The sequence below is a fragment of the Pipistrellus hanaki genome (genome assembly GCF_964339955.1).
Source record: "Pipistrellus hanaki genome assembly, chromosome: 8".
Taxonomy (NCBI): Eukaryota; Metazoa; Chordata; class Mammalia; order Chiroptera; family Vespertilionidae; genus Pipistrellus; species Pipistrellus hanaki.
In genome coordinates, this window is record NC_140510.1 from 80,623,092 (window position 1) to 80,647,348 (window position 24,257).

A 24,257-nucleotide genomic window follows, 5' to 3' on the forward strand; every position below is an offset into this window, starting at 1 on the left:
TCTCCCTGGTTATTGGGGGGGAACCACTGACAATAAGAAATTAAAGCACTCTGAGAAAGAATCACAGGGGCATTTAGCGAGTTACTACATAGGAGAAATCAAAACTGAATTAATACATTAGATATGTTTTCCAAAACTACGGAATTGAACCAAATTCTAGATACAGCGGCTGGTGTATTTACTGAGCTTTAACCAGAGAGCTGCTTTCCTGCTGCTCTGACGTTATGGTCGGCCATCCACCTGAGACCCCAGACACAGCACTCTGACACCTGCTTCCTATCTGGGTTTTCTGTCACTGAGCATTTCCTTAACAGTGTGCTTGTGTTCAGCTGCGATAACGGTATTAAGGTCTCCCTCAGACTGCACTCACAATATCTGAACCTAAAACAAGGGCGTCATAGGGAATACGTTCTCATAAAAGGAATAAGAAGTAGATATTAAATGCTTTAGAGTGCTCCTCAATGTAACACACACTGCAGTAACTGCACACAACAGGTGTGTGCCTACAACGTTATATTGATGAGAATATTTTTACTATTTTATATATGTTCCTTACCTGTCAAGTTCTTCAATCCAAGTTCTTGCAGCCCAAAGTTGCCATCTTTCCTGTAGTTTAAAAATATTGCCAAGGCGTATCGATCCTCATACAGTTTTGTCCCACGGATGATGCGTAAATTCTCCAGAGGCAGGTAACGGAACTGGTTAAGAGCCACCAACACGTAGCCCGTGACTTCTCGAATAGACTGAAAAGAGACAAATAAATGCCTGTGTTAAAACATTAAAGATTATGTATTGGCATATTTATGTAGTCATTTACATAAAAATAAGTCACAAGTCTATTTTTCATTGTTAATAATATACCCATTTCCACACCATGTTGTAAACAATTGCCTTGATAATATAATATCACAAAGAGTTAAAAATATCATTTGAAATACGAGTTGTATTTTTTTAAAGTCATGTATATGCCTACAGTAAAATAATGGATTTTGTTTTAGGATGCATTCTTTATACTTGAGAGTTGAGTATAGTTCAAGGCATGGAGATCTCATTTATTTTTTTAATGTATATATATTTTTTTAATTTTAGAGAGGAAAGGAGAGGGGGAGAAATATAAACATCAACGATGAGAGAGAATCATTGATTGGCTGCCTCTTGCAAGCCCCCCACTGGGGATCTATCTCACACCCAGGCATATGTCCTTGACCAGAATCAAACTTGGGACCCCCAGTCCACAGGCCAACATTCTATACACTGAGCCAAACCAGTGAGGGCAAAATCCCGTTTATTGACAAACTGAAATCAGTAAGAATACATGACCATCAATCAAATGTCATATAAAAATGCAATTGGTAAGCTTATCACAAATAAAACAAAGCTGTATCAGTTTGTTAACTGGGACAGATTTCATACTGTTAATTTGGTGTTGAATGCTAAACTATGGAAGAACAGCAGCCTCTGTCTCTGGGGAACACTTATATAAAAATATGCATTAAAGACATTATGGTCAATCATTTGATTATGAACACAATCTTTATTTTTACTGTCTACTTTTTAATGTATTTATATATAATATAAATTAATTAATTGAAGGTGTGTGAGACATTTGAAAGCAAAAAAAAAGTCACAAAAAAGCTTTAGGTTTCATTTTAAGAGACTTTGTTTGGAGCAATGGCTGCAGGAGGCAGTGGGCAGATGATGTCTTATTGAGTTGTACACTTAAAACCCTATAGGGTTTAGTGAACCAATATCACCAGATAAATTCAATTTAAAAAATAAAGTTATAGATTTTCAGTAAAAAGAACAAGATCATAATGACAGTTATGAGCATGTGCGACATTTTTGTAAAAAATTAAATGCACTGCAAAAGTACTAAAATGTTTTATATTTTTTTTAATGTCAATCTCATGTTATTTTAGACCTCTTAATTTCAGATGTCCCGGTGCTCAGTCTTTGGTATTCTCTCCTCCTTCCACTTTTACTCCCTTGGTGATCTTATCCTGGTTCAAGTTTGCCAATCTCCAAACTTTTACCTCCAAACTATCCCCTAAAGTCCACACTCATGTCCAACTCCCTTCTCTACATCTTCACTTGAATATCTGATACACTTCTCAGACACACAACTCTAAAACTGACCCGCATCTTCCTTTCCCCAGCCCTCCAATGGCCTTCCCCATCTCAGCTGAAGTCAAGCTATCCTCCCTATTGTTCAGGCCAAAGTCCTGAGATCATTCTTGATTCTCCTCTAGCACCCCTTCCTATGTGTCCCATATTGAAAATGATCAGGGATCCAAACACTTTGTACTATGTCAGCCACTGCTGTCATCTGAGCCACCATCACTTCTCATCAAGATTACTGTAATAAATCTCTCTGTTTCTACTCTTGATCGCTTATGGTGTTTTCTTAGTTAAGGCTACCCCTGATCTTTAAACAAAAATCATATCATGACACTTACATTCTTGAAATGCTGAATCTTCTCCCAAGTCACTCAGAGTAATGCAAAATGTTTCCAATGATGAGTCAAAACCTCTACCTGGTCTGGCTGGTGCAGTAAGTACTAGCCATATTGGGCTATTAAGCATTTGAAATGTAGCTAGTAAAGATTGAGCGATGTGTTGTAAATGCAAAATACACTCTGGACTTCAGAGATGAAGCATTAAAATTACATTTTAGATATATTGCATTCTATAAACTGGATTATTAAAGTTAAGTTGACCTGGCTCTATTTAACTTTTTATTGTGTCTACACAAAAATTTAAATTACATTTTATAGTTATCATTATAATTCTGTGCGATGGAATCTGGCCATCAGTGTTTTTATTCTGACTTTTCTCTCTCTCTCTCTCTCTCTCTCTCTCTCTCTCTCTCTCTCTCTCTCTCTCTCTCTCTCTTTCATTCTCTTTGTTGTTCCCACATGACAACCGTGGTCCCATCCCTAGGTGCTCACACCACTCTCAAAGGCTTCAGTTTCTCTCCCTCTTGTTATCTTCTTGGCTAATTTCCTCAGTGCCTTCAAGTTTCTACACAAATCTCAACTTCTCAGTAGGGGCCAACCCTGCCACATTCCCTGCTCCAACTTTCATTGTTTCTACACTACTTTTCACTTTCTGATGCACTGTAGAGTTTATATATTTATTAAATTTAGCAATAACAGTCTTCCTCTCCTCTTCCAAGAATATAAGATCTACAAGGACAGAACACTGATTCATCCAGTCATGTGTCCCAAGTGACCAGAACAGTGATGGTACATGGTGAGAAACCAATAAGTATGTGTTGAGCACTCCAGCTGTTCCCTGGCCACACCTTCACCATTAAGCCAGGTCTGTGGAGTGAAGAAAAGTGCCCATGTGGAGTCAGCACTCATGTTTGCTTGACCATGCTCCAAACCACTGTGATTCCAGAACTCCAATTCCAGATATCCCTGAGTCATCATTCAGGGCCTGTGATACCATTTTTCCCAGCTTGGTCCCCCACACAGCAGACTCTGCCACCAATGCCCATGCACCTGGGAAGAATGGGTAGACCAGAAACACATATCTAAGTGGTGAGGGCATGGATTTTGGATGTGTGGGATACAGTGTCCGTTCAATTGTGTACACTTGTGCTCAATGGTTGAGAGTCAATGTGAACTGGGAGGTCATGTTTCTATTCCATGTCAAGGCACAGGCCTAGCATGTAGGGCTTGCAGGAGGCAGCCAATCTATGATTCTCCCTCTCATCTTGATGTTTCTATCTCTCTCTCTCCCTCCCTCTTCCTTCATCACTGAAATCAATAAAAATATATATTTTAAAAAAGAAACTTATGAGTGAAGAAGTGAAGTCAGCAGCAATTTTATAATGTTTATTAGGAAGATGAACTATTTTTAGCTAATATGCTAGTATCCAGTTGTCTGGTCATCCTTTCAACCAATCAAAGAGTAGTATGCTAATGATATACTAAAGCTGCTCAACCACCTGCTATGACATGCACTGACCACCAGGGGCAGACACTCTGACTGGTAGGTTAGCTTGCTGTTGGAGTCCAGCCAATCAGGACTGAACAAAACAGGCAGGACATACCCTGGAACCCTCCCACAGTCCTTCCCTGGCTGGCCAACCTCCTGCATCCCTCCCAGGCCCGGATCGTGAACTGGTGGGGTCCCTTGGCCTGACCTTCCCCCTCTCTCAATACAGAACCCTTCAGGGAATGTCAGAGAGCCGGTTTCAGCTCAATCCTGCAAGCCAACCGAGGGACGCCACTGGTACGCAATTCATGCACCGGACCTCTAGTTAATTAATAAAGATGTGCTATTCAGTATGACTTTTAAAACACAATAGCAGAAACTACAAATAATAAGGGATCTGATATAAGAAGTGTTCTATGTAGGAGCCAAAAACAATGCTGGACACATAGAGAATGATCAAAACAGCACAGAAGAGGAAGCTCCAAGTGCCTTCAGTTATAAGAGAACATAAATCGTAACTGTGAACATATCTGCATCCACATATTATTTAATGTTTTTCTATTTAAATTATTTACATTGTAAAATGTATGAATTTCTAATTCTAGGGTAGTCATTAAATTGTTCTTTGAAACAATTCTGTTTTCTTCATAGATGTCCAGGTTAAAGCAACAGCTACTCCTTTGTTAAGATCCAGGGACTGGAAGAATTGTTTATTATAACCGAGATTCTGGTGTTGAAAATGAGTCTCTTTTATTGTGCATTCTGCTTGTTATTCTCTTCTCTTGCAAAATAGTGTGTGCAATTTAAACATCGGCTTAACCAATGTCCTTTTGCTATGTGAGCTCTGAACATCATTATATGTCCATGTGGAGGATGCATCTGTTTAACCCACTTTTTACAAAGCCACCAAAAGTAGGTAATATGTAATTCACCAAGAGTGAATTATTTGATGATAATGATGGTGAAGGCTCTATTCACCTTATTCCACATATCCCCTTCCCTATCCAGACAAACAATGTAAACAATAGGAGGAAAAATACAACACAAATATCTCAACCCAAGATTTATTGCTGTAACATTTTCTGTCTGCAGGGGGTCACAGAACCAATAGCTTTTTAACAAATTTTGGAGGATAAATTTAAAATTCTTATATTATAATGCAATCAATTAGGCCTTAATTTCTACCACCTAATTCTTCTATTTTTCTGGTATTCACAGTCACATCCTTTCAGGTACTCTTAAGACCTGTCTGTGAACAACTATCTTGAGATATCTCAGTAAGAAGCCCCACGGCAGATAACATGAGCTACAATGCATACTGATTGCAAAGAAAATCACAGAAAACAACCTAGCAATGGTCAGATTACTTTTGGCTTAATGCTGAGAAAGATGTAACGGTCTGATCATCACTCCGATAAATATGTCCTTTTGGACAGGTGCTGTGTAGAGTTAGTCTACTCTGAAGGCAGAATTAGAATTCCTCTGAGGGATGCCAGGTTCCATTTGGAAGTTATTTACAACCTGCCTGGGTGCAGAAGCCATAGTGCTCCAAACCCTTGGTGCGGTGGATGTGACAGTCACTGGGTGGTGACCTGGAGTACACCATTTAAAGTTTATGTCGTTATTGATGATTGTGGGCACGTTCTATGCAATAAATATATCTATATTGAATTATGGTGCCGGATAAAACTATAGAAGGGAAGAAGCTTGTCTAGCATCTCTTTCCATGAGTAATCAACAAAGAACTTCATACCCTCCTTAAAAAAAGAGTCAATAACATGGTTATATGTTAATTTTGGCAGCTCACTAGGCAATCCTGGTAAAAGTCAAGAGATATCTGAAAGGGACAATTAATTTTTACATTGCCTGGTAAGGAAACACAACCATGCCAGTTACACTTTAGGCAGCATAATCTTAGTAGCACAATTTGTTTAACTCTCTAAGACCTTTTTATGAAAATAAAACAACTCTAAACAAAGAACTTATGTAAGGAAATTATAATAGTGAGAAATGAAGGCTCAACTGCCAAGCAAAGTTAGGCTCAGATCCAGCCTTTGTGCTCCCTGGCTTCATGATCTTCATCAAATTGTTCATTCTAATAAACCTCACCTTCTTCATTGTTATAAAAGTTTTATAAAGATTAAAAGATATAATAAAAATTTCTGACAAATAAGTATTTAATAGATGCTAGCTATTACAAATATGATCTCTAATAATAGCCAAAATGAGCTCTCTGTGAAGAATTGAATTTGAAAACAAAACTGAGTATAACATCATTGCATAAGAACTGTTGCTTTTAATTCCTTTGTTATGTAACTTTGGCAAGATTATGTCTTGCCTGTCCAGTTGCAATGTATTCCTAAACTAAAGGCCTGGTTCCTTATACTTTCTTTTTCTGTGTACGTTATAGCCCTTAGTACAGACTCTGGCACTGAGCAAACATCCATTAATGGCTGCTGAATGGAATGGAATTGGAAAGTAAGAATCTATGCTTATGGTCTTTTGAAATTAGCAGAATGTTTATGAAAAAGTTTCATAAACATTCTGCTAATTAAATTGTTATTGGAACAACACAATCAAGATTTGTGCCCAAGAACCACAGTGATGAGAAGACCTTGTCAGAATGCCTCAGTGAAGAGAGAACCCTGACTCTGGTTCTGGCTTGGTAAGTTTTATTTTCAAGAAATTGCCTATTTTGCCAACCGAAGTGTGAATACTCACCTGAAGATATCTCTCTCTTTGTGGTGTAAGCTTGAGCTGACTATAATTGATTAATTTCCATTGTCAAAGCTTCTACATCTGCTTTGGCCAAGGAGTGAATACATCTGAAGATCATTAAAGCTTTAAATGCTTCCAAACTCTTCTAAGCCAAGGGGCAAATTTGTTTTGCTCATGGCATTTGATGATGGAAACCAAAATAAATGGCAAAACAAAATAAATATTACCAACTTCCCATACCATACTAAGGATCAATCTTAAAAAATACATGGTTTGTTCTAAAGGAAAAAAATTATAAGTATTCTTCTCATAAAATATTTTTAATGTGGCATCTGCAGTTATAAACATCCTAAGATTCCCAGTGGATACAAATCTAATCAAAGATTAGCAAGATTTCATTGCATCAGTGGGCTTTCCATTTACCTGCAAATCATTCCAGGAAGAAAAAAAAAATAGCATTATTTTTAAAACTCTATTTCATTTCACAACTAACTGCATTTTTTTTATACTAGCACAAGTCCTTTCTTCTTTTATAAATGTTTTTGTTGAATTTCAGAGAGAGAGGAAGGGATACAGAGAGAGAAACATCAATGATGAGAATCTTTGATCAGCTGGCTGCCTCCTGCATGCTCCCTACTGGGAACTGAGCCAGCAACCCAGGCCTGTGCCCTGATCTCAAAATCATAAGAGGCCTGTGACCTCTTGGTTGGGTCAGTGCTCAACCCCAGAGCCACACCTACCAGGCTTCTATTCTTTCGTTTTAGCAGTTTTCCCTGTCTTTGTCCTCAGTGGAATAGTAAATAGATCCTTCAATGATTCTTCATCCACCTTAAGATTTATGTGATTTCAGAACCTCAGGATTTCTAAAAATTTAATCAATGTTTAGGACAAATTTATGTACGTTAAAAGCAATTATACATTTTTTACTAAGTGTGTAAAACTATTTCCTAAATTTTCTCCTAGTCAAATTATGCAGCAAGTCTAATTTCGTTGGTTATTTTTCTTTAATATAAGCATCATTTGAAAATGTACCTCTTGCCGAAACCGGTTTGGCTCAATGGATGGAGCGTCGGTCTGGGGACTGAAAGGTCACAGGTTCGATACCGGTCAAGGGCATGTACATTGGTTGCGGGCACGTCCCCAGTGGAGGGTGTGCAAGAGACAGCTGGTCTTTGTTTCTCTCTCATCGACGTTTCTAGCTCTCTATCTCTCTCCCTTCCTCTCTGTAAAAAATCAATAAAATATATTAAGAAAAGAAAAGAAAATGTACCCCTTTACTTTTGTTAGAGACCTCCTGCAGAGAGTCGAACTAGTTCTGAATTCTTAAATTCTACTCCACTTTCTTGTGTACTCATATCCAATTATATATAATTCAAAAATAATCCTAATAAAGAGGCAATATGCTAATTGACGGTCAGACCCTCACAAAAATGGAAACACCCACAGCCAATAAGGAGGGAATATGCTAATTGAATGCCACACCCTCAAAGATGGCAACATCCACAGCCACAAGATCATGGCACCCAGGCCCCCCAGCCCTGCCTGCACAGCAGGTGCATGGCCCAGCAGCTCTGCACACCTGCCTCCAGAGTCACCCAGTCCCCTCAGCCCCCCAGCCACCCAGGGACAACCCAAGGCACAGTCAAGCCTCAGTTGTCAACTGCCCAGTTACCTAGGGCTGGCCTGAGGTACAGGCAAGCCTCGGGCATTGACTGCCCACCTGCTCATGCCAGGAACCAAAACCTAACATTGTTTAACATCTGGAGATAAAATGTAAAAAGAGCTAGCTGACCTTGATGGCTCTGAGTGGTCAGAGCTATTAGCTCATTGTCTAGTTGAGATAGTGGTGCTTGAGGCAACTTTACTTTGTTAATCATATGTAAATGTAAGTTGATTTTCTGTTGTTGGAACTTCCAGCTTAAGAGATGTCTTTGTCTCAGAATCTCAATAAAAGGAATGGTAAAAGGCCAGAGAGCAGTTAGTCTTCCCAATAGAGGTAGACTTCCGGCCTGGCCCCCATTTCCCCAAATTAACTCTTTTCCAGTCTCTCTCTTCATTTTAGTGTGCGGCCTTCTCCAGAAACCGGACCCTGAGTGGGCCCTGAACCACGCGGGTCGTGTTAAGGGATCCCACATGCTCAGAGCCTTCGGAGGCTCAAGTAACCAGAGCCGGCCAAGGCTTACACTGCTGGCAGTGTCAGCAGCGGAGGTGTGATGGGAGGGTTGCCTTTCACTGTCCACCAGGTCACCTCCCACCCCTTAGGGCTCCTGGACTGTGAGGCAGGGCGAGCCAGATTGAGGGACCCCCCCCTTCCAGTACGTGAATTTTCATGCAACAGGCCTCTAGGTCAAATATAATAGTGAATACTATGATCCCTAGACTTGAAACAAAATAATCTGTAGTATCCCAGAAAAGAGTGAGGTGTAGAGAACTATGGGGGTGGGAGGCGGGGAGAAAGCCCCTCTCCTGGCAATGACTGTAGAATGTATGTGTTCTCTGACAGTGACAAATGTTGCAGCAAACTGTAACCTCTCCATCAGTACGGCTTTCCATTAAGTTTCCCTAGGAAATTAATTTCTGTCTGCCCCTTAGAGAAAGTCTGGGAATGGTGAAAGCAGAGAACATTCATAACTGTGGCACAGTCTTCAGAAATTTACCAGGAAAAATGTTAGTAAGGATATAACAAATATTACATATTCCTGCTGCATGTGGAGCAAGAAAGTGACTGACTATACACACACACACACACACACACACACACACCATATTTTCCGGCATATAAGACGACCCCCTAATTTTACAGTTAAAACATAGGTTTAGGCCTATACTCGCTGTATAAGACTACCCCCCACTTCCGAGGCAACACCAGTTCTTTTTTTAATTAATTTTTTAATGAATGACCCCCGATTTTCGGTTGACTTTTTTTCTTTTCAAAAGTCGTCTTATATGCCGGAAAATATGGTGTGTGTGTGTGTGTGTAAATATATATATTTATCATTCCCATGTAAAACTTCTGCATAGGGTGGTGCTTTTGGCTTTGGCATCTTGCTGCCAGTTTTCTCACTTTCCTTAAAGTTCCCATGATTTCACCACACTGGTTAGCAGGGACTCTACTTCTGTTCTAACTAGATTTGGAAACATGGAGTAATGTGAGATGTCATGTACCCTGTGGCAGGGTTGAATCCACACTCATTTCACACAGCACAAAGCAATACTGTATATGGACAGAGAATCACATCCAATTCTTCCCCGCAAAAAGGCTAGCACTCAGCGACTATGAGCCAGTCTCTCGGGGGCTGCTGCTGCTACCATCCCTGCTTTCCTAGACTGTACATGCTGTTCATTCATCACTGGCCACTCAGCCAGCTCTCAGCCATAGCTTCCTGTCGGGGTATGCCTTAGTTCCACAGAAAAGAGGACTCAACTCCCCTCTCTCAAAGTAATCATCCTTTTCATTGTCCTCTGTATCTTTCTTAGGTGGCCAGAGAGTTATTAATAGTTGTGCTTCAGGTCTACATTCCCAAATGGTCCTTCATCTCCTGACCTCATCTCAGAAATATCCCTGTATCACAGACTTGCAACACTCGAGTTAGGTTAACAAATTAAATTGGGAATTTTTGATAGAACCATTTATATAATCATACACAAATCTCAATTTCATGTGTCTTTATTACCGAAAATCTATTCTGCAAAAACGCCAACATCTCTAAAAATGTATATGTATAGACATATGCTTATATACATGTGTTTATATAGGTACAATTAAACTTTTAAAGCTAAATTAACAAAGTATCGCACACTGAGTGATTTAAGCAGCAATTTACTTTCTTTCAGTTCTGAAAGCTAGAAGCTACTGATAAAATGATCAATGTGTAAGTCCTGACAAATAATACACTGCCTTTAGCTACATGATATTGGGGATATTATTTATCTTTTTGTATCTGAGTGTCTTCATCTGCTAAATGAAGATACTAAGGTCCCAGATTCCGGGAATTGTTTTGAGAAATAAATCCTTGTAAATTGTTTACATGCACAACACGTTTATCTTCTCATCTACTGATGGGCACTTGGGAAGCTTCCAATGGAATACTACTCAGCCATAAAAAAGAAGGAGATATTACATTTTGTGACAGCATGAATGGCCTGGAGAGTATTATGCTACATAAATGAAATAAGCCCGTCAGTGAAAGACAAATACCATATGATTTCATTTATATGTGCACTCTATGAAAAAAATAAACTAACAAATAGGAGACAGATTCATGGATATAGAGAAAAGGCTGAAAGTTATCAGAAGAAAGGGTTTGGGGGCTGGGTGAGAAGGGTAAAGGGATTAAGCAAAGACAAAATGAAGATTCATGGGCACAGACAACAGTATGGTGATGGCCAGAGGGAAATGGGTGGAGGAAGTACAAGAGGGTAAAAGGGGGATAAATGGTGATAGAAGGAGACTTGACTTGGGTGGTGAGCACGCAATCCTATCTAATAAAGTGGGAATATGCTAATTGACCATCACACCCCCAAAGATGACAGGGCCCACAGCTAATGAGGAGGGAATATGCTAATTGACTGCCACACCTCAGAGATGGCGGACTCAGTCCACTCAGCCCTGCATGGGTGGGTCTCCCCGGGCACCTGCCTCCAGAGTCCCCCAGTCCCCTCAGGCCCCCAGCCACCCAGGGCCAGCCCGAGGCACAGGCAAGCCTCAGATGGTAGCTGCCCAGCCATCCAGGGCTGGCCGGAGGGATGACCAAATGACTGAACAAGCAGGCTGCATGGAACAACCAGGCCAGATTGGGGGGAGGGGAGGTGCAGGAAATGAGGTGCAACCAGCAACCAGGCTGGCAGGGGGAGTAGTTGGGGTGACCAGGCCAGAAACAGAGCTTTGGGGACGACCAGACTGGCAAGGGGTCAGTTAGGGGTAACCAGGCAGGCAGGCAGGCAGGTGAGAGATTAGGGGCCAGCGGGCCCAGGATTGTCAGAGTGATGTCCAACTGCCGGTCTAGACTAGCAGTCAGACATCCCCCGAGGGGTCCCAGATTGGAATGGGTTGGACTGAGGGGACCCCCGCCCCAATGCATGAATTTTGTGCGCCAGTCCTCTACTACAATATAAAGATGATAAATACTAGAACTGTATAGCTGAAATCTATATAATTTTATTAACCAATGTCACCCCAATACATTAAATTAAAATAAATAAATAGGTAAATCCTTGTAAGTTGGTTTTAAAAAAAAGGGGGGGGTAACTTTTTATTGCCTCTCAGTATTAGATGTTATTTTTGTGTGTGAATCCTGAATTTTGACTCTTATTCAACATGCTGCCTCTGTAGCCTAGCATCTATAAAACTGTATTTCTCTCTAAGTGAATAACTACACATCCCCAACTTTATGTGAGAAAACTGCTTGATACCACTTCAATTTCAATTGAGAGTGACAGTTTCAAGTCGGAGGTATTTTATAAATGTGATTTTTTTTTGTCCTCTGAAAATTTAAAGGAGGAAAATGGTCCTTCATGAAATGATGTGTGACAACAGCTGTCTCTTTTGAAAAGCATATGGGAAGGGGCCTTTGAGCATCGAGGAGGGAAAGGTGACTGCTTTTGTGACTAGTCTGCTGTTATTTTTATATGAAAAGGGTGAGCAATTTGAGAAATAGTAGAGCCAAAGCATCAGGACTGGATGTGACAAAGCTGCCAGGAAACACTTTAATATCTGTGTAAATATGTGTTTGTCAAAACAGAAAACAAACATCTTAATTATTTTTCTTAAAGAACAAATACTTGAGTCATCTTTTCTAGTGATGAGGTCTTATGATGTTCTTATTATTCAAGTCAAACAAATGCAGCAGATATCCTATAGATATCTATGGGTGCAGTCAACACTTCAGACATAACATAAATTGAGATCAGGGTTTTGGAGGTTAGATATTAAAATGCTTTTCATATTTACGTATCTTTGTGCCAGTCAATTTGGTTGTAAGAGCAAGTTATTTAAATGTGGAGAACTATTTTTTAACTGTATGACCTATGTCAATATGTCAATATAGTACTTGGCTAAAACTGTGCTTTATTATGAGTAGCAGTAGTGATAGTAGTTAGGCAGTCATTTACTTTACAGCGTGTTCCCCTCATATTTCCCGTTCCCACCATACATAGTGAAGCTGTGTTTTTTTAAATTTGAAAATGAAAGACATATTTTTTAAAAATTTATAAACTAGATTTAATCTAAAAGCAACTGGCACATACCAGTTATTTAATAAAATTCACTTGACTTCCATTCCTCATAAATTTGGTGTCTGTGCTTTCCACCTTATCTATCCATCCATCCATCCATCCATCCATCCATCCACCCACCTATCCATCCACCCATCCATCCATCCATCCATCCATCCATCCATCCACTCATCCATCCATCCATCCATCCATCCATCCATCCATCCATCCATCCATCCAATCACTTACTCCACAAATTGCTTATTGTCCCCCTCCTATGGAAGAAGCACTGCTCTAGGTGCTGGAGACACAGTGACACACAAAATAGCCCTGGTTCTCCTTCTCACGGTGCTTACTACCCTTCATCACTTCCAATCTCAAGAAAAAAGCTCAGCCGAGAAAGATAAACAGTGTCTTGAAAGCTTTCTCTCATATCTTTGTTTCTTTAAGCATAAAGTTTTATTTTAGGATTTCATGCATTAAACATATCTTCATCTTGTATAAAGTTACCCCACATTCTGTCACACATCACTGCCTTCCATTTCTGAGAGAGAAAAAAAATTTGCATTTTTCTTTTAATATGATATCATACCAAGAGATGTACTTGTGTGTGTGTGTGTGTGTGTGTGTGTATGTGTGTGTGTGTGTGTGTGTGTCCCTCTCTCTTTTTCTGTGTGTGTGTGTGAGTGTGTGTATGTGTGTGTGTGAGTGTGTGTATGTGTGTGTGTGTGTGTGTGTGTGTTTTCAGCAGCCTCAAATAAACAAACTCACCCTCAAATGTTTCCCACCCTGTTTCCCCTTTACAGAGTTCTAAAGTGTGGAAATCAAACAGTGCCTTCTAAGATAACTAATATATTATTTACTAGGTACAGGTATATTGATTTTAAATATTTTCTAAATGCCCTGGCTTTCTTTTGTCTATTTTGGTTTCATTCATTCAACAAACTGTATAGTGTGTTAGAAGTTACGCTTTGCTTTCGGTTATTAAATACCTAGGGACCTAGCATCTCGCTTGTGGCTCTGAAATGTGCTTTCATGAAACACACTTTGAAATACACTTTCTGTTGTTGTTGGGGAAATCTCAGAGCCTGAATCTGCAGCAGCATATGTACAAGATAGGCCTAAAAAAAATCTAATACCAGACAGTGAGGACGCTATCACAAGTGACTGTGGTCATGTCAAAAGGGCCCTAAAGCCAGTTGGAAGAGACCCTTCTGGGTCAATGATGGGGCAGCTTGAATTCCAGAAATGATGATAATAACAATTGTGGAGTCCCACGACATATATTTTAATCTATGAGTTTATAATAATGTCAAGTGAATTTAAATAGTCCAACTTGGACAATAATATAGAACCAATTTGTTTTTGTATTAACTAGTAAATAAAAGAAAAAAACATTAGTTTTGTTTTTTTTTTCTAAATGAGCTAAAACATTGGGTAAGCAAATAATAGGTTAAATACAGCATGTCTTTATAGAGTATTCTAACTAATAAATAAGAAAAAAGTTAAAATGAGTGTTAATCAATACTGGTTTTTTAATTGGAACAAATTAATATGAACAATAAAGGAAACTGAGTGTGAGCTATATGGGAACAGTCTGTACTTCACAATTTCACTACTTACCTAAAACTTTTCTAATAATAAAGTTTATTTTAAAAATTAGAGCTATATCATTCTAAAATCTCTTCTGAATGAATAGTTCTAAGTATTCAACATCAATGATTGATCATAACAAATCATCTATAATAATCTATAATAATAAAAGCATAATATGCAAGTTGACCAAACGACTGAATAGCAGAATGAATGACCAGACCACGCTATGACATGCACTGGTGCCAGGCCAGCCCAGGCAGGTGCCACGCAATTGGTCGGGGAGCCCACCATTGCCCCATGATCACCCTGCAGGAGGGAAGCCCAGGCCACTGGTCGGTGGCACTGTGGTAGGTTGGTACATTGATAGTTATAAGAGCGTATGTCATGCCGAAACCGGTTTGGCTCAGTGGATGGAGCTTCAGCCTGTGGACTGAAGGGTTCTGTGTTCAATTCCAGTCAAGGGCATGTACCTTGGTTGCGGGCACATCCCCAGTGGAGGAGGTGTGTGCAAGAGGCAGCTGATCAATGTTTCTCTCTCATCAATGTTTCTAGCTCTCTATCCCTCCCCCTTCTCTCTGTAAAAATAGTTAATAGGTGGAAAAAACAAGCAAACATATAAAAATGTCACACCTTACCATTTGATATCTGAAAGTTTGGACTCAATCAACTTCAGATTACATGGTATTCCTCTTTCTAAAATCTTCTCTATTCAAACTCAGGAAACGAATGTATTAGAAGGGCATATTTGTGCAATCTAGGCTGAACTGATGACATGTCTATTGGCATAGTATCTTGAGATAGCCTGATGTATTCACAGGTCTAAAAGTCCTGAATAAAATATGAGTCTACAGGACAGCAGACCCAATCTGGAAAAAAAAAAGGTAGAGTGGAAATTCAGATTTTTATCTTTCAGGAAATGGGGATTTAATGGTGCTCTAAACAGGAAAATTAGGCTGTGGTTTGTTTTGTAGAATTATTTGCCTGGTTGCAGTGTAAAAATGAAGTAGGGTGGCAAAAAGCTGGTAGAGAAAGAGAAATGTTAGGAAAATTTGCCAGGTAAGAGAAGATGTGAGTACAGAATAGCTAGGCTATATTAAAGCCACCTATCTTATGTGGAATAACACGTACTTTTGTGACTTAGTGGATATGGTAATTAAGGAAGAAGAAAAAAGCAGTAAATGATTGCAGTCTTTAGCTTTTGAGACAGAAATGTCATTGACTGTGATAAAGAACAATTTGTGGAGAGAATTTTCCCAAATGCTACATGAACTTTGGGTCATCTGAAGGTAAACTAACACTTTCTTCTTTGTAAATATGCTTTAATGACATTATATATATGTATGTTAAATGTGAATAACAGGCACATGTGTCTGGATATATTTTTCAGTGTGCTGGACCTGTTTTTATCTTAAATTGTTATTTCATATCTACTTATAGCTGCCCATTTACATTATCCTTTACATATAATAAAACAGTGTTTCTCAATGGGGTGTCTTTTGCTTTGAAGGGGACATTTGGCAATGTCTGGAGACATCTACCACAGCAGTTACCTTTGGGGATGCTAGCACCTTGTGGGTAGAGATCTGGTATGCTAGTAAACATTATGCATGTGCAGACAGACATTGCTCACCCCAACAAAGAATTTTCAGGTCCAAAGTACCAATAATAAAAGAGTTGAAAAACCTTGGCATAGACTTTTCAATTCAGGGCAACTATATAATTTTATTGCTTGTAGAGATGCTTCTAGAGATTTAGTGGAAATTAATGGTATCTACTCATGTATTTTTAACACAATCCATAAATATAATTTAAATTAACATTCTTATATTAATGACAATTTCCATAAACTAAATTTATCATTTTACATATCCAAAAACATAAGCAGGTAGAGAATTATATAGTTATACAGACTGACTGACAGTTGGCTGTATGAATGGTGAATAAATAATTTCATATATTTAAATTATAGAAAAATAAGCACTCTCTTTCTTTCCTCTTTTTTCACTTTGTAAGCTAATTTTGCAGTAGCGAAACTTTATACATTGACTTTTATTTTTATTCACTGTTAAAAAGCTTGCCTAATGTAATGCAGGGACATTAAGACTAACATGTTATATTTATAAATAGCACATAAATGAAGTCAGACCTAATTGACATAATTCTCTTTTCTTCCTGAGGTATTTTTATACTAGAAATATGATATTTTATAGTATCCAAGCTATACTCAGTAACTAAATTTGGTCAAATATAATAAAAGAGTCAATATCTCCTTGATAGGAACAAATGATAAAATGAACAGTCTCCTCTTAACTTTTCACACATGCTTATGATCAACTTTTTAGTTATTCCCTTTTTCTGGATTCCCTTTGAGCCAACCAACAAAGATTTATGATTGATATCTCTCCTGAATCAACACCTTCCTCTTGGGGATGGACTTATTAATCACACCAGGCTTCAGTGTGGTAGACAACACAGGTTTGCATTCCTAACAGTGGCTACTTGGTTCATTATGTGTTCATTAAGACCAGAAACATTAATATCCTAGACCCATGGTTGGCAAACTGCTGCTCAAGAGCCACATACAGCTCTTTGGCACCTTGAGTGTGGCTCTTCCACAAAAAACCACATGTGGGTGTGCATGCACAGTGCGATTGAAACGGTGGCCCATGTGCAGAAGTTGGTTTTGGGCTCTCAAAATAAATTTCAATCGTTGTACTGTTGATATTTGGCTCTGTTGACTAATGTCTTTGCCTACCACTGTCCTAAACAATGAATGAGGGCATTGACTTATTCTAATTCCAATCACTGTCTTCATCATCTTCATCAACATTATCACAGCTCTAGTGTCGTATTGGTACATTACAATTTATAAAGCCTTTCACATAAATAACACATTTAACTTCCAATCACAACTTAATAATTCAATGCATTTCAATAGATTACTCAGAATATGTTAAACTATAAAATACACCACACCTTTACTTTAATGATTTACAATAATCTTTGAAAGGAACTGATATTAATAAAATTATGACAAAGGTAACATTTGTTTTAACATTTTTGAATTACACTACTGGAAGACATTTAACCTACCTTTCCTAGAACTTACTCTTTTAATCCCATATTAATTTCCAGAAGCAGTTTCCAATCCTAGAATCTGACGCCATCTCTACTGGTTGGCACACTGATATAAACTTTATAAAATAATTCACACTATGTTCTGTTTAGCTGACACAGTTACCTCAAATCCCTTGTAGAAAGAGTTCATATACAAAAAGATAGGTGAAACAAATTAGGTGAGGGGGATTAAGTTTCTGCAGATGGATTTTTCCTACTGCTCAACTCCTTTTCTGGTGCTGCTGTTCACACTCTGCAACTACCATTATTACTCTTCCTACCGTTTCTGTCCCTTTTATAACAGACTACTTTTATGCCCACCTACTCTGTAACAGTTACTGTGTTTGGGACTTTTATTTAAAAAGCTACTACTGGCTGGGTAGTTTGGTTGGTTAGAGCATCTTCCTAAGGTTGAGGTTCAATCCCTGGTCAGGTCATATACAAGAAACAACAATGGATGCATAAATAAGTGGAAGAACAGATCAATTCTGTCTGTCTCTCTCTTCTTTCCTCTCTCTAAAATCAATCAATAAATATTTAAAAATAAGTAAACAAAATTCAGAATTCAATTATCGTTATCCCTATCTTACATTTCTTTTAAAAACATGCCCAGTTTGATTTGTTCAAATATACCAAAATTCTTCTATTACAGTGCACAGGATAAACTGTCATCTATCCTGCCTCAACACAGAGCCATGGCTGATTGACCAATTTTTATAATTAATTGGTCCCCATTACTAGAAAACAATTTATTGACAATGACATACCACAAGGGGCAAAGACAATAGGGACAAAATTAAAAACATTTAGTGCATCGTGGATTCTGTTGAGAAAATTATATTTTCTGACATAACAGTATTTTAAACACACACAAAAAAAAATACTACAGATGTTAGAATTGTTACTGTTCCCACTATAATAGTAACAAAAAGTAAATATATTATTAAAAAATGAAAAAATATTGTTTAAAATTGATTTAAATATTAGATATAAAGGATCAATAAAATGTTTTCTCTTGGTTTTTAATTACCATTAAAGATATAAATATGCCTTCTTCAAAAATACTTGTCTGAAATAACCAGATGAATTCTGGTGTTGAAATTTCCGTAGTATCAGTTCCACACTTTTATTTTACTTCAGAGACTGTAGTACAAGAGAGCAAAAATAAATCAAGTTGTCAGATACATACTTTTTCTTAAGTAATAAGGTAATACACAGCAAAAAGCAAAAGTCAATATATATCAAGAGGAAATGGAAACTACAGAACTTAAGATTCTGAATAATTGTGCTAATATTAAAACTTGAAAAGATAATCCCTTCCACAAAACATAATTAAGAAAGTCATTGGTTTCTACACATATTTCTCTAAACCTAGTTATATAGATGCATTTTCTTTTATCACTATATAAAAAAAATTGTCATATTTAAAGAAGGGTAAATATTTATGTTTAGCATCACATTTTAAAAAAAATTACCTCGATTTTAAAAATCTTTCAAAATCAAATTACAAAAAAAACAAACAGTAAAATGAGTTGATGTGGTTCAGTGGTTGGGCATAAACCCATGCAACAAGAGGTCACTCTGATGTTTCTATCTCTCTCTCCCTCTAGGAAGTCAATAAAAATACATTTTTTAAAAAAATCTAGAGTATGACAAAGTATCAGTTTTTATTGAAATTGAATTTAGGCTACACAGTTATTACATTAAATTATATTAATTATACTTGTCAAATTTCACATAGTCTATGAGGGATATGCATATTTATTTTTATACTAAAGTAATGTAATGAAAATGTCAAACTGTTTTTTTAGTCATTTTCTCCTGTTTTTCCTTCAAACTGAATATTCTTTCTTTTGGTTTTTATTTTTCATCTCATAAACTTGTGATTTCAGACTCCTTTAGGCATCATTGGTTTTTCAGATGTACAGCACAAGCTTCAGTGAAAACACCCTCGAGTTTAACTGAATGGTTTGTGGACACAGTTCATGAAAACAGTTTCTCTAGTGCTTGATAGTAAAACAAATGGAGCATCAACTCAAGAATCGCTCTGCCAGTTACCCACAATGTTACAATGAAAAATATTAAGATCGTGAGTTTTAATGCATGTTTTAGTTACGTACAAAATGGCTATGATTAAGATGAGGGCATTTTTTATGAATTAGAGTGGAATATGTTTTTTATTGATTTCAGAGAGAGGAAGGGAGAAGGAGAGATAGAAACATCCATGACACCCGAGAACCATCCATCAGCTGCCTCCTGAACGCCTCTACTGGGGATTGAGCTAGCAATCCAGGCATATACCCTGACTAGGAATCAAACCATGGCCTCCTGGTTCATGAGTTGGTACGCAATCACTGAACTGCGGCAACACTATTCTTTAATCAGTGTTGTAGATGAGTTTCATTTATTGTTGTTATATACTTTTGTCAGCTGTCCAAATGGGTTGAATATTTTCAAATAATAAGCTGAAAAAGACTGTTGGATTGGATAAAGTAATAAAACTATAGAGGGTTTCTAAATTTCCAGATCACAACACCAATAAGAGTACATAAATAACATTAGTAATTTCTTATTAAGTTATATATTTATTTCTTTTTTGTTTCTTCAATTTTTATTTTATTTTATGGGCCAAGTGGTTATACTTACATGTAACATAAACAGTTGTCCAATAATTTAGTAATGATATCTTTTTATTTTCTACCTCTCATCCCTTCAACTTGCTCTCTCCAATTCACAAAACAAATGTCATTTCTACCCACTGAGAATCCATTCAAATTAAAGCCAAAACCAAATTAGTAATATGCGTTTACTGCAAAAAAAAAAAAAAGTTTAAAGCCTCCTTTTTTCCCTCTTGTTATGCCACTGAGTGTATATAACAAATGAAGACGCAGCATGAAAGCAGATGTGTGTGTTTTTTTTTCTCACCGTCCTCACAAAATCCTCAAATCAAAACAGAGAGGCAGATAAACTTTACATCACTTAGCCATGCTAAGACAGGAAGTAAAACACCACCATTCATTTCAAAAGTGTATTAAAGCATGCCTTTTTTGTGAATTAAAATAGAGTTGGCATACACTATTATATTAGTTTCAGGTACACAGCATAGCAATTTGACATTTATGGATCTTATAATGCAATCACCACACTAGGTCCAGGAAGCATCCTTCCCTGGGAGCATGTCTTCTTCAGCAAAGCAGTGAGAAAAATTAAGACAAGTGAAAGTAATACTAATAGCTGCAATGAAATTCTTTATAAAAGATATCCTTTTACACGTAGCGTTGGATGCACAGTTGAGTTTGAATATTATGTTAGATAATATAAGTTCATGTTGGTCTGAAAAGAAAAAAGTATCTTTTTACCTAAAAATATTCAATCTCTTTCATGAGAAGCCTGAACTACTGTGTATAATTTGTGGTTATTGTATGTAAGTATATTGATGCTAATTGAGTACTAAACTATTAATACATGTTTTATTCTAGGCGAGGATTAGGTCTTTCCCAATGTAATTAACGTTTTATCGTATTCATAAAGTTGAGAGTTGTGGAAGCCCTCTAGGCATGGTTGAGGGAAGATCTGAATTGGATACCAAAGCAATTCTTATCCTATTGCATAGTGACTGTGAAGGGCTCCTAGAGAGCATTTGTGAACAAGGCTACTGTCTGAGTGTCAATCTCTCTGGCACTTTTACTGTCAGTGGCTACAACCAGACCATCTCCCTATCTTGGTAACACCAATGCCTACCATAGCTCATAGTAAAACCTCGATGAATATGGAAATAAAAAAGGCAACAAAGTAGGGAAAGAGGGGAAATAGGATGATAAAAGAAAATAACATGGTGAAAAGCTCTTGATTGTTGTCCAAATTTTGCCAACTAGCAATATAACCTTAGGTAAATTACCTAACCCTTGTCTTTGATCTCTAAAATAATGTCTAGTAAAGGATCTCCAAGATTCCTTCCAGCTTATACTTTGCTTATATACTTTTTCTCATTACAGAAATATTACTTTAGCAATTTAATGTGCATTCCTTCCAATATGTTGACTAAGCAGAATATAAATATTCAAGCACTATGTTGAAATGCATACATTCATTGGATCCCCATTAGAAACTAGTATAATCAATGATTTTAAGTTCTTACATAATCTTTATAATCATAAAAGTTAAACAAAGAAATATAACCCCACTCTTAAATACCTGAGCCCAAGGGGAAATAATTAGACCATTAAAATATTTCCAATTTTGTCCAATGGATCCTGAATTCATTGATTCCAAGGTATTAAAATGAATTATAGAGCACACTAAAGAATCTGTTGAAGGTTGAAAGTGAAGCCTATTCACACTGTTAACACTTCTTGCCTCGTGGACTGAACTCTGGAGCTCCATTTTGCTCTTAACAGAACAGTCTCACGTGCAAAAGACAAAGGGTCAAAGGAAGAATTAGTAGCAACTCTATCATAAAAACAGCTTACAAATAAACTACAAGTTTCCCCTCTCCTTAGTTTGTATTCAGATTATGTCCTTTGAGGGATACGCTCATTTGTCCCTAAGGAGAATAGTCTTCCATCATCTATCAATATTAAGGGGTCTTACTCAAATGTGTTCCTGATTTACCTTCATTTCACTTACCTCTTATACAAAAATTTTCAATATATCATTAGTAACAGAATTCACAGGATGGATGATCTTGTAAATGCCAATGAATTTACTAATAGTAAACATGCTAGCCCCTGCAAAAAGTCAATGTTTGCTAACTATGAAATAAACACTATTTTATTTGCAACCAAAACATCATCTCAAAAAGAAAGTGTTAAGAAAAATAGTCTCCTTCCAACCAATTCTTCACTAACAGCATTCTATTTAAATTTTACTCTGCAAATCTCTTCTCTGCCTACCCGTGAGTCCCTAAAAATATTTAGGATTCATCCAGCATAAAAAAAAGTCTTGGTAATATAAATTATTGCAGTCCATTTCATTTGTATTATATTGCATTAACTTGTGCAGAACAGTCAGACAAGCTATGTACTCATCTTTACTTGAAATTGAAGATAACACCTGGGAGGTTTACATATTAACATAATATATCATTTGCATCAGCTATTCTATTGAAGTTTTATAATCAAAGCTAAATCAATTAAAATAGATAATCTCTAATAAAGTTTAACTCTAAACCAAATTTTAGCATCGCTCATTGCCTGGGGAATGAGCAAGGATACCTGAGGCCAAATTCACTTAATTGTTTCAGGAAAAAGCCCTGGGTTTAATCACATACTTCTTCAAAGTAATTCCAGACAGTTTTCATTAATGAGCTTCCTTCCTCAGTTATTTTGATATAATTGAAAATATTTTACATCCTTTATCATAGGTGAAAAGCTGATTTATTTATCTATATATTTATTTGTTTATTTATAAACTGCAGGATACCTTGGACAGTTTCCACCACCGGAAATAGGTGAATCAAGATGGCTAGGCGGAAACCGGTTTGGCTCAGTGCATAGAGCATCGGCCTGCAGACCGAAAGGTCCCAGGTTCGATTCCGGTCCAGAGCATGTACCTTGGTTGCGGGCACATCCCCAGTAGGGCGTGTGCAAGAGGCAGCTGATCAATGATTCTCTCTCTTCAATGTTTCTAACTCTCTATTCCTCTCTCTTCCTCTCTGTAAAAAAATCAATAAAAATATATTTAAAAAGAAGATGGCTAGTACATTCGTACTCCCTTCTGTTCAAGGGCCCCAAGTGCCTGAAACTGAGAACAGTATCAATCCATACACACTGTGATTTTCCCTACACATACATGCCTATGGTAAAGTTTAAGTTATAACTTAGGCACAGAAAGGTTAACAATCATAGGTAATAATATAATTGAAAAGAAATTGACAAACTTACGTCACCTAATATATTATAAACAAACTGCCTATAACAATTTGTACATCAAGTTTATATATTTTGTCTGCTTTTGCCCACCGTATTACCTGAAGAGTAATATCAGTTCAAAAGCTTTGGAAACTTTACTAAAATGTCTGATTCTTTGATTTTATTTGCTGGAAAACTGCAGACTTTAGATTACTTGGGACACAATTATACGTTGGCAATTTTGAAAATTATTTTAAGATTCTTTTAATTTTAAAAGAGCATTTATTTTAAAAGATGGCTCTTGTTTTCCTTTCTGACTCTTAGTTCACTTGATCAGACTGAGACAGCCAAGAAGTGAAAAGTACAGAGTAGCACCGTCCCAAAGACGGTGGCACCCGGAGCCAATAAGGAGGGAATATGCTACATGACTTCCACGCCCTCAAGGATGTTGGCGCCCGCAGCCACCAGATGGCAATGCCCATTCCCCTCAGCCCAGCCAGGTGGCAGGCATACAGTAAGTCCAGGACCGCCTCCAGGCGAGCCTGGCCACACCATGCGCCTGCCTCCAGAGGCCCCCAGTCCCCTCAGCCTTGGATGGCAGCTGCCCAGCTGTTCAGGGCCCCCATGCTCAGGTAACCAGGGCAGGCATAGGTGGCAGCAGAGAGCTGTGATAGGACATCACCTTCCCGTGATCACCGGGTTGCCTCCCAGCCCTGCGGGCTCCAGACTGTGTGAGGGGGGAAGCCGGCTAAGGGACCCCCCTCAGTGCATGAATTTTCATTTTCATGCACCAGGGCTCTGGTCGTTTTAATATCTCCT

General features: G+C 37.7%; 1 protein-coding gene across 1 annotated transcript in view; it reads right to left on the reverse strand.

Annotated features, from left to right (window-relative positions):
- The window catches only part of ERBB4 (erb-b2 receptor tyrosine kinase 4), an 823,165-nt gene that overhangs the window by 375,484 nt on the left and 423,424 nt on the right, over positions 1-24,257 (reverse strand). Inside the window, exon 3 of the mRNA XM_084891653.1 lies at positions 557-743. Within this exon, the coding sequence (XP_084747779.1) occupies positions 557-743 (187 nt within the window). The remainder of the gene's footprint in view (positions 1-556; positions 744-24,257) is intronic.